We start from the raw sequence: 18,813 nt of genomic DNA, 5'->3' as shown, positions 1-18,813 counted from the left end.
TTAGAACAGGAACTTTCGCCCCAGATTTCACAGCCGGTACTCAGGCGATTGATAAGGCCTGTGGGCCTCTTGTTTCTATTGTACACAATGATTTCCCTGATATCCAAAGTTAAGTTTTTCTAAAACCACAAAGTAAGCGTGTTTTGAAACTGTTAGAATAAAAGTTTTATCAATTTAACTTTTGTTCTTTTTCTTTTTGTACCCTTTATGAAAATGCTAATTTCTGATGTTGATATGTACACCCCCGTATACGCATGTCTGAATGTCTGACATCTTAAAAAAATAAAAATAAAAATATATATATATATATATATATATATATCAAGTGGAGATTATTAGTTTATTTCCGGCCGTCATTATTGTTGGCGCTGTCCGTGCGGCTGTCTGGCTATCTTGTTAGCTGTCAGAGGTCATGCTTTCTGGACCCTGTATGCGTAACGGATGCATGCACAACTTTGAAATTGGACCACAATTTCTCCTTCAAGAAGCGTATGAGTGAATTTCCATTTCAGTTGGATTGGTGCACTTTGACCTACTTTAAGGCTATAAGTAGGTCAAACTGTTTTCCAGACCTGTTTTCGTTACAGGTACAGATATTGCCCTGGAATTTAGTCACAAGCTTCCTCTCGGAGAGATACAAGTTCGGTTTGCATCTCAGCTGTATTGGCCCGTCTGTCCGTATTAGGACTAAAAGTAGGTCAAGCAGTTTTTCGGGAATTTTTTTTCCATTATGGATATATATTGCGCTGAAATTTAATCACAGGCTTCCTCTTGGAGGAATACAAGTACAGAATGAATTTTAGCTAGATTGGTCCGTCCTTGACCTACTTTCGGGTTAAAAATAGGTCATACAGTATTTCGCCCCCCCCCCCATTACGGATACAGATATTGCCCCGAAATTTAGTCACACATTTCCTCTTGGAGGAATACAACTTCAGTTTGCATTTCAGCTGGATTGGTCTGTCCTTGACCTCGTTTGAGCTAAAAATAATTCAAACAGTCTTTCTTGGGTTTTTTTCCATCACGGATACAGATATTGTCCTGGCATTTAGTCTTGGAGGAATACAAGTTCAGTTTGCATTTCAGCTGAATTGGTTTGTCCGTTTGTCTGTGTGTCAGACCAAGGTAATGTTTTCCAGACTTTTTTCTGTAACAGATGCATTTACAGTGCTGAAATTTGGTTGCAATTTCTTCCTCAAGAAGCCTTAGAGTGAGTTTGCATTTCAGCTGGATTAGTGTACCGTGACCTACTTTCTAGCTAAAGGTAGGTCGAACAGTTTTCTGCAGTTCTTTACATTACCGATACAGCCCTAAATTTGATCACAAGCTTCCTCTCTGGAGGAATATATCTGCAGTTAGCATTTCAGCTGGATTGGTGCAACATGACCTACTTTAAGGGTAGAAATAGGTCAAACAGTTTTCCAGGTTTTTTTTTTTTCAGTATGGTCACAGGTGTTGCCCAAAAATTTCGTCACAAGCTCCCTTTCAGAGAAATACATAATCAGTTCATGTCAGATGAATTGGCCAAGTGTACTATAACCTACTTTGAGGGTTTTGTATTCAGAATGTGTGTGGTATCAATTCAGAGTGCACAATATGCCTCCAGGTTAAATTTCACTGTCCGACTGGTGTATGTTGTACTGTTTGTGGTACTCTTGTTCTTTTTTTAACCCATAATAATGCAAAGTCCCATGAAAGTGGAGTTACCTTAACACCCCCACCCCATCCTCCTTACACTCCAAGGTCAGGACAAGTGTAAGAAGAAGGGGGTGGTTTTAATAAGACTGGCAAATTCTCCACCACAGCTTCCCAAACTAAAATATCATCATGCAGATAAATTAAGACCAATTATCCAATGGTTACTATATATTTCGAAATGAGTTTGTTTTTAGTGCAGCTTAAAATATCAACAACAACAAAATTAAAATTCATTGAGCCGAATCCAAAACACTGACAAACTGAGAAAAGTCAGATTGATTTAGGCTGGAAAATAATGAAAACTCAGCAAAGCAAGTAGAGAAGTCAGATTGATTTAGGCTGGAAAATAAAGAAAACTCAGCAAAGCAAGTAGAACAACTTGTAGATAGTCTCTGTAGCACATCATAGCATATATTTTTATTGTGTCAACACCATTGCTACATCCATGAACTAACTATATATGACCTTGATCTATCAACCTAGAAATCAATGCCCACCATCTCTGTAGCAAGTACATGTGACCTATAACCCTTTGACTCAAGAGACACCAGTCATATCTGCAAATTTACAGGCAGTGACCTTGCTCCATGATCTTTTGAATGGGTAATTTAACATCTTCACCACCAGCCATCTCTACAGCAAGTAAACTGATACCAGTATGGTATCCAAATTATTCCAGATCCACACCCGGGCAAGACACTGTATGTAACTGGCCATAAGTGAGTCATCATTTCATTTCTTGCACAGTATATTTCATAAAAACTTATTGTGAGGTCAGTTGAGTCCAATTTCCATTTTCTTTAAAAACTTTAAATTGTTAAATTTTTTTTTCACAAGATGCTAAACAATTTGTGATACATTGATTACAAAGATTCATTAAGGGAAAGTTTATAACCTCAAAATACTTTAATATTTTGACAAATTTGTGCTGTAACATTTCACATGTGATCTCACTGCAATAACTACAGATAAAATCATTTTGAAATCTTGTGAAGAAACTGCACACAGTTCTGTATTTTATAATATCTTAACCATAAAAATAATGTTGCAAATAAAGTTGCAATAAGTTTTTTTCATAAAGGCATTTTTCAATAAAATATATGTATATAGTGAAGAAATGAAATGACTCACTCTCAGCCAGGTACTGTAGTACTTCCCATGCAGGGGCATAGCCAGGGGAGAATTAATGTGCACACAGATTAAAAGCCACAGGGTTTGGAGCCCCCCCCCCCCCACCCCAAAAAAAAAGGTTCAACATCCTCCATATTTTCTTTTGTATTTGTTCATTGTTCTGTTGACAGTTTACTGTCCATCAAATCGGTGTTTTTCTGCTGCTTTTGAAACATTTTAAACCTTGGAACCAATCAATGGGTCACATACAAATCGCACATTTTACGATTACTACCCGTTTATCAGTTTTATATATTTTTTTTTTTAGATTTATTTGTTCCAAGTTATTACACATATTTCAATGTCATAGTTTTCACTGATGTTTCTCTTTTTCTTTCTTTTTGCAATATGTGGAATCACGTGTATTTGCAAACATGTATAGATATAGATATCAAAAACTGAAATTTCCTCTGTACAAGATTTCAGTTGAATTCTTTATTTTCTAGATTATCTAAAGGGGCATTATCTGCAATTTGTCACCAAAATTTGAATTCAATGAAAATTGTTCTACATCATATATTTCAGTAATAACACCAGTATTTACTAATAATTATTTCAAACAGGCACATGAATATGTGATATTGGTGACTAAATAATTATTGTCTTGCAAGACAACAATTTCCTAACATAGTTTTATTAGGTTTCTCTTGTTTTTGTACAAATTAAATGTTTTTATCAGTCATTAATATATATTCCTATGCCACTGAGAGATTTGAGAAACAAGAGGCCCAAGGGCCACATCGCACACCTGAGTCACTTGGCTAATATTTAAAGATTTTCCCTATATATCTGTATGCAAAACTTTGATATCCCCACCCTTGTGACCCCATTCTATTGTGGCCCCATCATACCCTAAGGGGCCATTTGAACAAACTTGAATCTGCATTATGTCAGGAAGCTTTCATGTAAATCTCAGCTTTTCTAGCCCAGTGGTTCTTGAGAGGATTTTTAAAGATTTATCCTATATATTTGTATGTAAAACTTTGATCCCCTATTGTGGCCCCATCCAACCCCCAGGGGCCATGATTTGAACAAACTTGAATCTGCACTATATAAGGAAGCTTTCATGTAAATCTCAGCTTTTCTGGCTCAGTGGTTCTTGAGAAGAAGATTTTTGAATGACCCTACTCTATTTTTACCTTTTCTTGATTATCTCCCCTTGGAAGGTGGCTTGGCCCTTTATTTTAACAATTTAGAATTCCCTTTACCTAAGGATGCTTTGTGCCAACTTTGGTTGAAATTGGCCCAGTGGTTTTTGAGAAGAAGTAAAAAATGTTAAAAGTTTACAGACAGACAGACAGAAGGCTGGACGCCGGACTACGGGTGATCAGAAAAGCTCACTTGAGCTTTCAGCTCAGGTGAGCTAAAAATGGTTGCCATCATTTTCACAGCTAATGCCACTTTAACTTAAGTTTCTATTTAAGGTGAAAAGTGAAAGATCAAGGTCACAAAGAACATTTCCAAGTTAAACCCATTTTTTCAATATGGAATTTGCAAACAGATCTTCCTTTCAATTGGTTTTCAAGGTTAAATATCAAAAGTCAATGTCACTGAAAGGGTGATTTTGAAATTCTTGGTATGTAAAAACTTCTGCTATATTTCCACTTCTACATCCATCACAGACCTGAATCCCTATTGGTTTTGCAGATAAAATGTAAAAGTTGAAGGTCACTGGAAGAGACTGATAATTTCCTTGTAAAACAACGTTCCTTATTGATTTCTGGATATTATAGGACAAGGCCACAGCAATTGAATACAAGAGGTACTGTGTGCTCACTAAGAATACCCCCCGCTTATCCCAATCTCCCAAAGGGTGTTGTTAATAGGTATAAATTACCTCTTTCCTGAGTGTAAAAATATGGTTTGCCTTTGTAGAAGAAAATGGAAGATATAGTCCGAACACAAATCCATGGTATAAACCTATAATTTTGACCTTGAGATCAAAGTTCAAGGTCATAAAGAGGTCATGAATGTACATGACACATAGTCTCATGGTGATACACCCATGTCTTATGGTATGACTATGTCAAAACCCTATAATCAATTTTGACCTTGAGTTCAAGGTCATATGGAGTTCATGAAGGTACATGACACATCGTCTTATGGTGATACACTCATGTGTCAAATATGGTATGCCTATGTCAAAGAACAAAGAAGTTATGGCCTGGACACGAATCCATTGTAAAAAAAAACCTTGAGGTCAAAGGTCAAGGTCATATAGAGGTCATGAAGGTACTCGACACATCATCTCATGGTGATCCACCTGTGTGCCAAATATGGTATGCCTAAGTCAAAGAACAAAGAAGTTATGGCCCGGACACGAATCTGCACAGACGGACAGACAGACAGAGCGATTCCTATATACTCCCTGATCTTCGTTCGGGGGGTATAATAACTATGTTTTGGACACCATTAGGAGAACTATTTCAGCTTTCTTTGCTATAGAAATAGCAGGTAGTAAAGATCCCTATTGGTTTCTTGGTCAAGAGGTCATAAACATTGATTGAATGTAACTGTTATAATCTATGAGCAATAACCATATACATTAAATGTCATCATCAGAATATAGAAACACAATGTATAACAAATTTTTGAATATATTTACGTTTACAATGCGTTTCCCTCTGATGTCTTTACAAATTGTACTGATAGCCATTTTCTCATGAATGTGATGCAGTTGTAAACATTGTGCATATGAATCTGGATAAATATAGTACGTTTATTTTAACAAGTGGGGATTCCGACAGAAATGAAATTAGAATGTAAATATAAAAAATAGATTTCAGTTTTGAATACCGCACTTCATTAAGTATGCCTGCATGAAGCATCACAGTTCATAATCTAGCTATTCGTCAATTGAAATTTATCTCTTCAATACTAATACTAATAATGTAACCCATTGTGTAGTTCAATTACTTAAAGAAATTATGGTCCAGATTCCACATCATTTTGTCCGAGGTTTCTTTAACCAAAATAAAAAAATCAATCAAATTATTTATCAGCAAGTCAACTTGTATCACACTCCTGTGTCTCCCTTCCCTGACCCCAGGCCATCAAGTGCTGACTTCTAGTGAGTGCTTAATGGCTTGTCTTTCCACTACATTCCCTCCTGCTGAGATTACAGTTACTAGTCTTTTTTGTTTTTGAAGTTGAACATCTGACATTTGGATGAATCCGCTTATATTCTGAGGGTTGTCAATGTCTTTAATCCTCTTCCTAGCCTTAATTCCTGTCTTTCCAATAGTCCACACAAAAGCTGCTACAAAGGCATTTACAGAATTGTGCAGAATGCACACTGAAAGAACAATCAGTGCACCGACTGCACCTAGCAGTCACTCATACAGCCTTCATTTCCAAAAATAAATCCAATTTCAAATCAATTGTCACCCGCATACATTCAATTTCAAATCAGAGAGTTACAAAAATTATCACATGCTTACACACGTTGAATTTCATCGTCGGAGAAATTGAAACTTTTGATCCATCTGCTCATAAGATATGTAATGAAGGACATGATAATAAAATGTATATCTTATACAAATAATCTAGTACAGAACACTGAACTGTTTCCATTGATGTCCATCTCTGCTTATCCTTTTCTTAAACTCAAACTCTGCTGATCTTAAGCAACATCTAATTGATAGCATGAATTACAACATAATATTGTCATAGCAATTTGTTCCATTATCTGACTCATGCTGTTTACAATACAGAGTGCTGGTACTTAAACTGGTATGTTGAAATAAAGGGTGCTATTTCGTTGGTCTCTTTCAGCTTATTTCGTTGGTCTCTTTCAGCTCAGATGAGTAATTTGCTTTTGACAAATCTTGATTTTACAAACCAAGTCAAAAACTGGAGACCAACACCTCGAGGGTTACATTACGGGAGATTCTCTTTCTTGATTCTGTCAAATTTACAGCCAAGGACAAATAGAACAGAACACTGGAGACTATTGAATACATATATCTAAATACATATATTCATGTACATGTACATATATAAATACAAGTCTCTTTAATGGCTGTATTCTTCTTCCCCTCATGCTTATCATAGTACAGTACATGTAGGCATCTGTTGTCTTTCCTTCTGTTACTTTCTCCATCTGTAATACAAGAAATGAACTTTAAATACACACTTCCAAAATTACTTCCTACTTGAGTTATTAAGAACTATTGCAGGTTTAAATTTTTCCACTCTCTGCATAATGTTGTGATGTTGTTGTGCATGCTATTGCATCACAAAACATTAACACGTCACGTTAGGGGGGTTTCTTGTGAAACTTTGGTGACTTTTGTTTCAATTCAATCAGCTGATGTCCACAAATATATGTATATAATATAAATAAATTATGAATTGATGAAATATTTTTTTTTTTCATTTTCAAAATGTCATTCAAAAAAAGAAAAGTTTGAATACAGTCTTCAACATTTCACATTCGAAATCTGGTGCATACTTCTCTGAGCATATGTCATAAAAATACATTAGATCTGTTTAATTTACTAGCACCTCCCATTTAAAGTATTTTACTAGCATCTATGTATATAATATATGACACACAAACTTTCATACACATTAATAATGAAGGGTGGCGGTGAAAAGAGGACTTGTGATACAAGTGACTTAGTCTGGTTATTCTTGAAAACTGAACGGATAATATTTTTCATATTTCAAACGCAAGCATTGAATATAACATATTTCTATATCAAACAACTTTTTAGAGAAATCATATGTTTGGAACATATAACAGTTGAAGATGAAATAAATAATTCTCTATATAACCCAGTGTAAATTAGGAGAAACAGTATTTAAAAGAACCCATGATATAAATCTGATTTTTTCCTACAAACTAAACAAGCAATCTCTTGTAATATTAATTACAATTGTTTAATATAATTTAATATTAAATTGCACAATTTTGAAAAAAAAAGTGTGTGTTTGGAAGCTATAGCCTCTATACCTATCATCCATATTAAGAAAATTCAGTTGATGCTTGCCACAAGTTACTTGGAAATTTAAATCACATCAATGATTTTGAAATGCTATTGAGTTTAGTGAGCAAAAATGACGAGTTTGGAATGTCAGTTCATGAGAAAGAAAATACAAGATCCAGTTCCAATATCAAGGTATCCTTTTTTTATTTGTGTAAATAATACCTCAAATCAAAATTATTATCTCCGATCATTGAATATTTTACCAATTAGTAAACACTTTACATAGAGATTCATACATTGACTTAATGGACAGTGTTGAAGAAAGTGGTGAAAATAAGATGTTTGATAAAATCTAGTATTATCTTCAGGACAAACAGATGCAATGCAAATATCTATATTTGTCACAGTCTGAATGATGGTTGGGCAGGACAAGAGACACTATCCTTTCTATGTAATGATCAAAAGTAAAGACACATCTTTGATCAGGTGAAAATCTGTGATGTTCAAAGCAAAACAACAAGCTGAAAGTCTAGCTTTTTCCAGGCCAGAAGGTAAAAACTTCATCAACTGTCATCTGTCATCTGACGGCCATTACAAAGAAGAAGAGGTATCTGACATTGGAATCTCACTGACAACATTTTTTTCTTCAGAAAAAATCTTACACATTCACAACAACTCATTGAATTATATGAAATTAGACTTCTTTTAGCACACTGCACAAAAGCTGGCAGACCTATTTTGAGAGCCTTCTGTGGTCTACCACTGCTGCAATACAGGAAACATTCACCTTCAAATAAATGCCATCTTCTTACAGAAAGGTCAAAATGTTACAGTTGAAAAGGAAAAGAGGTGATAGCCTCAAAGCAAAAGGTCAGATCATAGGATGTTAGGGACATAATGTATTCACTTTATTCCCAGTGACAAATGAGGCATTTACCTGTTTTGAACAAAGATGAATGCCACATTGAAACGAAATACAACCCTGCTTATACCTACAACTTGTTGAAAAGTTTTCCATTGAGAATAAAAACCATATGAGCCAAGTCTCTCTGACCAAAGTGTTGAAGGCTTTCAATGAAATTAATTATCATTTGTGTCTTTTTTAATACATTACTGAGAGATAATAAAACAGTCAAACAATCTGAATCTAATCCCCTCTCCCCTTCCTGGAACATAAAACTGGGCTTTGCAATCACTGAGGCCACATAAAACTGCAGTAAATGTGAAGTCAACTGTTCTTGACCTGCTGTAAATGTCACCCCAACCTTTGTTACACGCTGTAAACATTGAAATGGACATTCTTGGTGTCCTAAACTCATAAGTGAATGTAGACCTTTTAATGTAATTGATGCCAGATTCACTGATTGGAAAAGACAAGTATAATGATAGTAAATTTTTCAGAGAGCAATAAAACTGTTCACCCCTCGGCATATGCATCAGAGGAAAAGTTAATGAGAAAACAGAAGTTATAGCGACATAAACAGCTGGACTAGATTATAGTGCACTGTCCAGAAAAGTCCAATACACCCAGCTACTGCAAGCTTTCACAATGTACTATACTATTTGATACTATAGAGAACTCTGTCAAACAGCTTTAATACAGGGGTATCTATGAAAAGGACTAGGTACACTTTATGCATAAGATAGCCCTGTTAATTTCCATTTGCTTGTACCTAATTTTAAGTAGAAATATAAAGTAGAGGCTTGTACAATGTTTAAGCCTAGGCATTCCTTCAGAGGATTTCACAGGGCATGATTTGTAAAGTTCTTGATTTTTTTTAATGGAGAATTGCCTCATTTTGATATGTACGTGTACTATAAAGAATTTGAATATGAGTGCATCTCTTGATCCAAAAAGTAAAATGTCATGATATATGTAAAACATTGATAACAGATTTATAAATAGCATATACAAAAAAAAAAATAGATCATAAGTATATGCTCTGTACAAAATTTAGAAAAATATCTAAATTCTATGGCAGTTTTGAATTTTTTTTTCAGAAAACAAAATTGCTATAATGACTGTGAAAATGTCATAATCTTTCTGAACATTTTTGTATGTCAAAAAAATGAAACCATGAACTTTTTATTTTTTTCACAGGCCAGATAATGTCCAATGTGAATCACCTTTAATGAATTCCTTGTCAGGGACCTATCAACAAATAACTGACCATAAAAGCATACAATCTGAATGGAAAACTGAACTATAGAGTTACCATTTTCCAGTCCCTATCAGAATATTTCACTTGAACTGAAATATTTACATTCCAACATAATTTTGTTATGAAAACCTTGAAAACATGTTGTGTGTCATTTGACAATAGATCATAATGCCATCACACAATGCCACCGCTGACAATGACAAATCCGACCAAGACCAATTATGTTGTAAAAAACATCCACAGCTATTGCATGACGATTCCGACTCCTTACAAATTTAATGTTATTTTTTTGTTACATTTACTGTATTAATATCATGCAATGATGAGTGTCCAAAAGCTGACCTGCCATTTGATAAAAACCAGATTGATCATATTGTAGTCAATGGAATGTGGAGAAGGACTTTATGATGTCAAAGTGAAGAGAGGTGCTGATAGTGACCATCACCTAGTAACAGCAAATATCAAACTTAAACTGATGCACAATGATGGGGGGGGGGGGGGGGGGGGGGGGGGGGGGGGGGGGGGGGGGAAGAGAGTTTGATGTAGACAAACTACTAGAACAACAAATTAAGAAATGAATTCAACAACATCACACTCAGAAATAGGTTTGACATGCACGAAAAGAGTCAGATGCCAGCATGGAATTCATTGATGAAAAGTAGAGGAAAATCTGTAACATCTATGTTGAATCCTGTGAAAAGAGTTTGGGATACAAACAAGAACAAAAGAGTGGAGATTGGATAACACTTGGAACCTAGACAATGATCCACCTAAGATGAGATGTCAAAAAGAAAGTGAATGAAGCAAAGTCTGAGAGATTAAAGCAGAAATACCAAAGTGAATACAGTGAAATACAAATGAAAACAAGGTATGATTATAATCTACCGATTATAAACAAAGTACTGGCTGTATAGAAGTGACTTTTTCTGAGTACTACTATTTTCCTCCCTTGACAAAATACATGCCAATTTTAACTTCATATGACAAATCTAGATCACCAAGACTTTGATTTTGAAATTTTTCAACAACAAAAAAAACCCTTTTCACTTGACCTTGATCCTAGTTTGTAGGTCCCAACATCCTCTCATAATTTTTGATGATCTCTATCAGTTCTAAAGTTATACAAGTTTATAATCAAGGTCACTGGAGATGCTAGTTTGTAGGTTACTACATCCTTTTATCATTTCTGAAAATTCCATGTCTCTATCAGTCCCAGTTTTAAAGTTATACCAGATTTTGGTCAAGGTCATTGGAGTCACTTGACCTTGATACCAATTTGTAAATCTCATCATCCTTTTATTATTTCTGAAGATCCCATCTCTTTATCAGACCTAGTTCTTTAGTAATACAAAGTTCTTAAGTAATACCAAATTCATGATCTAAGACCAGATGTCAAGGTCACTGGAGTCACTAGACCTTGATTCTAGCTTACAGATCTTATCATCCCCTTATCATTTCTGACAGTTCAATGTCTCCATCAATTCCAGTTCTAAAGTTAATATGAGTTTGTATGTTCAAAGTCAGAGGTCAAGGTCACTGGAGTTACATGACCTTGATACTAATTTGCAGATCGCATCATCCTTTCATAATTTCTGAAGACCCCATGTCTCTATTCGATCTGGTTCTTAAGTAATACCAATTTTATGTTCACAGGTCAGGGGTCAAGGTCACTGAAGTCACTTGACCTTGATACTAATTTGTAGTTTCTGTCATCCTCTTGCCATTTCTGAAGATCTCATGTTGCTATCAGCCCCAGTTTTAAAGTTATACCAGTTTTTATGTTCATGGTAAGAGGTCAAGGTCACTTGACCTTGATACTAATTTGTAGGCCCTTTCATTTTCGAAGAACCCAGGACTCTATCTATCATATTTGCCAAGTTACATATGTTGGATTTTGGAATTAATTTTTTCCCCATAGAGTTTTAAACCCTCTTTGATCTCCTTCAATCTAAAAAAAACAAAAACATTTCTGCACCTCCAGATACATTGGCCTATCATATCCTTAAATATCTAATACTTTTATCAAATGGTTACGGAGAACGATGTTGGACAGTTTTAGGTATGAGAAAGAAGAAGCGGAAGAATAATAAGAACCGATTAAAAACAAGTCTCCAAACTTCGTTTTGGAGACTTAATTAAAAAGGCATTGCACACCAACAAGACAATCTAGCATCAAAAGGGGAGCAAGGAAACTTTCACAAAACAAGAGTACCGCATATGGACATTGAAATTCAACTTGGAAACATATTATGCACTCTGAATTGATACTACACACATTCTGAATAGAAAAGCTTGAAAGTAGGTAATGGTGCACCAATCCATCTGACATGTGAAGTGATTACAGTGTATGTACAGTATTTCTCTGAGAGGGAGGTTGGAACAAAATGTAAGTGCAGTCCATAAGTAAGTCCATAACGAAAAAAATATGGATTTTTTTTTTTACCTACTTCTACCCTAAAGTAGGTCATGGTTCACCAATCCAGCTGAAATGATAACTGAACTTGTATTCCTCAGAGAGCAATCTTGAGACTAAATTTCAGGGCAATATCTGTATCGGTAACGAGAAAAAGTCCCAGAGAACTGTTTGACCTACTTTTAGCCTGAAAGTAGGTCACAGTACACTAATCCATCTGAAATGCAAACTCACTCTTTATGCATTTGTTACAGAAAAAAGACTGGTGAACATGACCTTGAACTGACAAGCAGAAAGACGGACAGACCAATTCAGCTGAAATGCAAACTGAATTTGTATTCTTCTGAGAGGAAGCTTGTGACTTAATTTCAAGGCAATATCTGTATTCGTAATGGAAAAAAGGTGGGAAACTGTTTGACCTACTTTTAGCCTGAAAGTAGGTCAAGGACAGATCAATCCAACTGAAATGCAAACTGAACTTGTAATCCTCTGAGAGGAGCCTGTAACTATATTTCAGGGCAATAACTGTATCTATAAGGAAAAAAAGTCAGGAAAACTGACTGACCTACATTTATCCTTAATGTAGGTCATGAACGGACGGGCCAATCCAGCTGAAATGCAAACTAAACTTGTATTCCTTCAAGAGGAAGCCTGTGACTAAATTTCAGGGCAATGTCTTTATCCATAATGAAAAATGTCCAGAAAACTGTTTGACCTACTTTTAGCCCTTATGTAGGGCATAGACGAATAGGTCAATCCAGCTGAAATGCATACCCAACTTGTATTCCTCTGAGAGGAACCTTATAACTAAATTTCTGTATCCATAACAAAAGTCCAGAAAACTGTTTGATCTACATGCGCTTATAGCCCTAAAGTAGGTCAAGGTGCACCAATCCAGCTGAAATGCAAACTCACTCTTACATTCTTGAGGAAGAAATTGTGATCAAATTCAAAGTTGTACATGCATCCATTACGGGAAAAAGTCCAGAAAACAGGACCTAGGACAAACAGTCAGCCAGCCAGATGTACGGACAATGCCATAACATAATATGTCCCATCTAACGACAGGTGTATAATAACAAAAACTGTGTGTGGCAAAAACAACATCTCCAAACATGCCAATCAAAGACAAGGCAGGTAAAATGTTGTCATCTGAAAAGGATCAAGAGGAGCGATGGACAGAACACCATTAAGAAATCCTAAACAGACCTCCTCCAATCCAGGAATATGAAATTATTGATCCTGAACAGACTACCTCTAATCCAGGAATATGAAACTATTGATCCTGAACAGACTACCTCTAATCCAGGAATATGAAATTATTGATCCTGAACAGACTACCTCTAATCCAGGAATATGAAATTATTGATCCTGAACAGACTACCTCTAATCCAGGAATATGAAATTATTGATCCTGAACATGAACTGGATATCAGCACAGCACCACCACAACTTCCAGAAATTACATCCAGATCTTATGTCAACCATCTTACAAGACATCTGGGAAAACATAATGCTCTCCGTAATTTCCTTGAATGTTAATGAATCTCAATAAAAATGACAGGAGCACAACTTCATCACATATATAAAATATACACAAAGTTTGAATCAAATTTGTTCATTGGTTTTTAAAATATACTCTGGAAACTGACAACAACCACTCAAAATGGAAACTTCCTTGAATATCAAAATATGTCAATCAAATCAGCAAGTGCACATCATTCATCATATTAGATATACATAATGTTTGAATGAAATCTGTTCATTGCTGTTAAAGATATCCTTTGGATAAATGATGTCTATGAACAAATGGATGGACAAGGTGATTCCAGTATAACAACCCCCCCCCCCCATAAAACTTTGTTTGCGGGGTAAATAAACATAACAGGAATCTCAACAGCAGTAGCTAGGAAACTGCATCGAGAGCAAGCAGGGTTTAGACCAGGAAAAGGATGTGTTGACCAAATATTCACACAGAGAAACATCATAGAGAAATGTAATGAATGGCAATGGCAGTCATATATGAATATTATCAACTTTGAAAATGCCTTTGACAGTATTCAGATATCTCTGGAAATAGCTTGATCATATTGCATCCCTAAAAAGCTTCTACTGCAACTTCAGATGGAGACAGTGCGATCAAATTTGAAGTAAAAACAGTAGTACGTCAAGGATGTCTTATGCCATCAACACTTTTCATCCTAGCCATACCCAAGATTATGAAAAACACAATATCCGACATTCCAAGAGGCATAAGATGTAGCACTTTCTCATCAACTCTTGTGGATGATTATTGTCTTGTTCTCACACCCCCATCAGCATATTCAGAGTAAAATCAGAGACTCCCATAAGAATATTCATCTAGTAAAATCAACAGACCCCCATCAGCAAATTCATCTAGTAAAATCAACAGACTCCCATCAGCATATTCAGAGTAAAATCAACAGACTCCCATCAGCATATTCATCTAGTAAAATCAACAGACTCCCATCAGCATATTCATCTAGTAAAATCAACAGACTCCCATCAGCATATTCATCTAGTAAAATCAACAGACTCCCATCAGCATATTCATCTAGTAAAATCAACAGACTCCCATCAGCATATTCAGAGTAAAATCAACAGACTCCATAAATATGCAGCTGAGACATATTGATTTAAAAATCACCACCAAGAAAACAGAAGTCAGGACTTTGAATATAGACAACCCATCACTAGTCATGATACACGAGTCCCAGACCCTACCATGTGCCAACACTTTTACATATCTTGGGAATACTGTAACAACAGAGATCTCAAACAGAAATTATCTAAGGTAAGAACAGCATTCAATAACTTGCAAGCTGTATGGAGATCCACCCCTACACAAAGATACGAGCCACAGTAGGAGTTCTGAGTTATCATATCTCCAGCTGCAAGTGCCTTAGAATGAGTTGTCTACTTTTGCAATGCTTTTTTCGTAATTCGGTGACATTACACTTACACAAATGACAAGAGAAAGGTGAAGATGATGAAGATTATTTTTCTAAGTTTTTCAGCGAAAATCATGTTGAATAAGAATTGTAAGGTTACAATGTTTTTTTTTAAAAACCCGTTGTTGATGCTAGTTTGAATAAACAAGACACTAGGCCTAATCATGGAAATTGGACCAGTCATTTTCATATCCACTAATCTAACAGGACAGTAAAAGTTATCATTTGACCAGTAAAAAAGTTGATAGCCCAAGTGACCAGTGAATAAAAACAATTATTTCCAGCCCTGAAAAATTTCATAGTAACACTTTTTATAAACAGCTATAATACACACAAGTGATAATTAGAATTTAATAATTATTTAACAGGATTATTAGTTTATCCATAATTATTTAACAGGATTATTAGTTTATTATTATTGTTTCCCTCAGTCACTGAGTTTATTTCACTCATTCAATGTTAAAAATGATATTAAATATAGTTAAAGTTAATAAAAAGTCCATGTAATACATGATTAACTATTTATGAAGATGTAGTATATCTTGTGTAATATACATAGATCAATCTTTTAATGCTTCCCAAATCCTTATTCTTATAACCTCCATACTCAGATCCTCATAACCTCCATTCTCAGATCCTTATGGCCCCCACACCCAGATCCCTATGACCTCCATACTCAGATCCTTATGACCTCCATACTCAGATCCTTATGATCCCCATACTCAGATCCTTATGACCTCTCTACTCAGATCCCTATGACCTCCATACTCAGATCCATATGACCCCCATACTCAGATCCTTATAATCCCCATACTCAGATTCCTATGACCTCCATACTTAAATCCTTATGACCTCCATACTAAGATCCCTATGACCCCCTACTCAGATCCTTATGACCTCCATACTGAGATCCTTATGACCTCCATACTGAGATCCTTATGATCCCCATACTCAGATCCCTATGACCCCCTACTCAGATCCTTATGACCCCATACTCAAATTCTTATGACCCCCCTACTCAGATCCTTATGACCCCCTACTCAGATCCTTATGACCCCCTACTCAGATCCTTATAACCCCCATACTCAGATCCTTATGACCTCCATACTCAGATCCTTATGATCCCCATACTGAGATCCTTATGATCCCCATACTGAGATCCTTATGACCCCCCTACTCAGATTCTTATGACCCCCATACTCAGATCCTTATAATCTCCATATTTAAATCCTTATGACCCCCATACTGAGATCCTTATGATCCCCTACTCAGATTCTTATGACCCCCCTACTCAGATCCTTATAACCCCCATACTCAGATCCTTATGACCCCATACTCAGATCCTTATGACCCCCCCCCCCTCCCACATAATAAATTGTCACAAGGAATGTCCATATGAAATATGAGAGCCCCATCACTCAACATTCAAAAGGTATTCAAGCAAGGTTAAAGTTTTGAAAAGACAAACAGACTGGACAAAACAATATGCCCCCACCCCTTCCCAGTCATGGGGCATAAAGAAAATCACCCTGAATCCATCAACTTGGGAACATTTGCATTTGAATATGATTTAGTGTTGCCCTTCTACCCTTGGAAAGAATTTGTTCAACTTAGATTTCTGTATATTCCCATACAAAACTTCAGTCTCCTATTGTGGCCCCACCCTAACCCAAGGTCCCCTGAATTGAACAAACTTGAATTTGAACTAATAATGTAAATGCTAGCATGTCAGTATGACTAACCTTGACCTTTCTATTGTTGAGGTGAAGATTTTTAAAGCTCTTTCCCTATATATTTCTGTGTAAAACTTTGTTCCCCTTTTGTGGCCCCACTCTACTTCAGGAGGCCACAATTTGAACAATCTTGAATCTGCTCTCCCTGGGATGCATATCAATATGGCTAATCATGGAATTTCATGAGAAGTTTTTTTTATTACATATATCCAAATGTAAACTTGAATCCCCTATTGAGGCCCCATCCTAATTCTGGGGAACATAATTTGATTGCACTTCAATCTGCACTACCTGGGGATGCCTGCATACTAATATGACTAATCATGGCCCTGTTGTTCTTAAGAAAGATTTTTCTATATATCTGCATGTAAAACTTTGATCCCCTATCGTGGCCCCACCCAACCCCTCTGGGCCATGATTTTAACAAAATTTGAATCTGCACTATGTCAGGAAGCTTTCATGTAAATTTCAACTTTACTGGCCCAGAGGTTCTTGAGATGAAGAATTTTATATGACCCCACCCTATTTTTGCCTTTTCTTGATTGTCTCTTTTTTTAAATAAGCATGGCCCTTCATTTGAACAAACTTGAATCCCCTTCACCCAAGGATGCTTTATGGCAAGTTTGGTTGAAATTGACCCAGCAATTCTGGAGAAGTCGAAAATGTATAAAGTTCATGGACAGACAGATAAACAGAGACACAGTAGGTGATCAGTAAGCTCATTTGATTTTTTGGCAAAAATTGAATAATCTTTGCAAACATGTGGTTTGGATGCACTGATGTGAACTTGAAGCTATCCTAAATTAAAGAAAACCATGCACAGTGAATTATCAATGTTATTGAGAAGCTTGCCCATCAAAAGGACATGATATCATCAACAGTTACCTCTACAAGAATTATGTGTTTTACTAAGCTGTGTACATGTATATATCAATGTAATACTGAATGTTGTTTTAGTCTTTTAATCAATATGTAAGGTGATGAATTCATTCAATAAATAAATATTGTTTTAAACCTACACCTGCTGGCAGCATTTTGTTTGGATAACCCAGGTAACAAAGCTGCCAACCTCCAACATGTAAAAAGAGGGCTATGACCTTCTTTGGAAAGCAAAAAATCTGGTCATAATGCGTAACGGCAATCACAACATATTTATCAGGATTACATGTGTTATAAGTGTTTATATTTCAAAAATATTTACAACAGAAATGTGTGTTTTGTGTATTTATTGAAGAGAAGCATTGTAACTGATAGTGGCACATTTTGAATTTTTCAAGACTGATGGAGATGGACAATATACAAGGCAGGACACAGATTGATAAGAGGGCACCTACGGTTTCGTTGTTTAGCTCAGATCTGAATTCAGTGTGTATTTTCTCTACATGACAGTGATTAGATGACTAGGGTATTTTCTTTTTTTACCTGACTGTGCGTTTTGGCATGTTTTGTCAGATCATTTATAGCTCCAGACCCAATAGACAAGTGTGAGTCAAACAATGCACAATGAGCTTCATGCTGTCCTCAATAACTTTTTTTTACCCATGAAAAGTCGTTTTCCCAGATTTGTTGGTAGGAACATAAGTATCATTTTGTTTTTGTTGGCATGTCTGCTGGCCCTGATAAGGATCTCTTCCTGGTGGAACCATTCTACATAAGGAGTTTAATCCCCGATTTGTCAAAACAACTGCTTTGATAACTTATAATATGTAATGTACATGGCCATCGGCATTGTTT

At 35.8% G+C, this 18,813-nt stretch overlaps 1 protein-coding gene across 1 annotated transcript in view; it reads right to left on the bottom strand.

The window, feature by feature from the left end:
- Window positions 1–6,815: 6,815 nt before the first annotated feature.
- Window positions 6,816–18,813, bottom strand: part of LOC125667554 (notchless protein homolog 1-like) — a 59,091-nt gene continuing 47,093 nt past the window's right edge. Inside the window, exon 14 of the mRNA XM_048901100.2 lies at window positions 6,816–6,970. Coding sequence (XP_048757057.1) covers window positions 6,958–6,970 — 13 coding nt within the window. The 3' untranslated portion in view covers window positions 6,816–6,957. The remainder of the gene's footprint in view (window positions 6,971–18,813) is intronic.

Source organism: Ostrea edulis, chromosome 1 (assembly GCF_947568905.1).
Source record: "Ostrea edulis chromosome 1, xbOstEdul1.1, whole genome shotgun sequence".
Classification (NCBI taxonomy): domain Eukaryota; kingdom Metazoa; phylum Mollusca; class Bivalvia; order Ostreida; family Ostreidae; genus Ostrea; species Ostrea edulis.
Note: the sequence above shows the minus strand (reverse complement) of the source record. Positions and strands in the feature narration are given on the sequence as shown.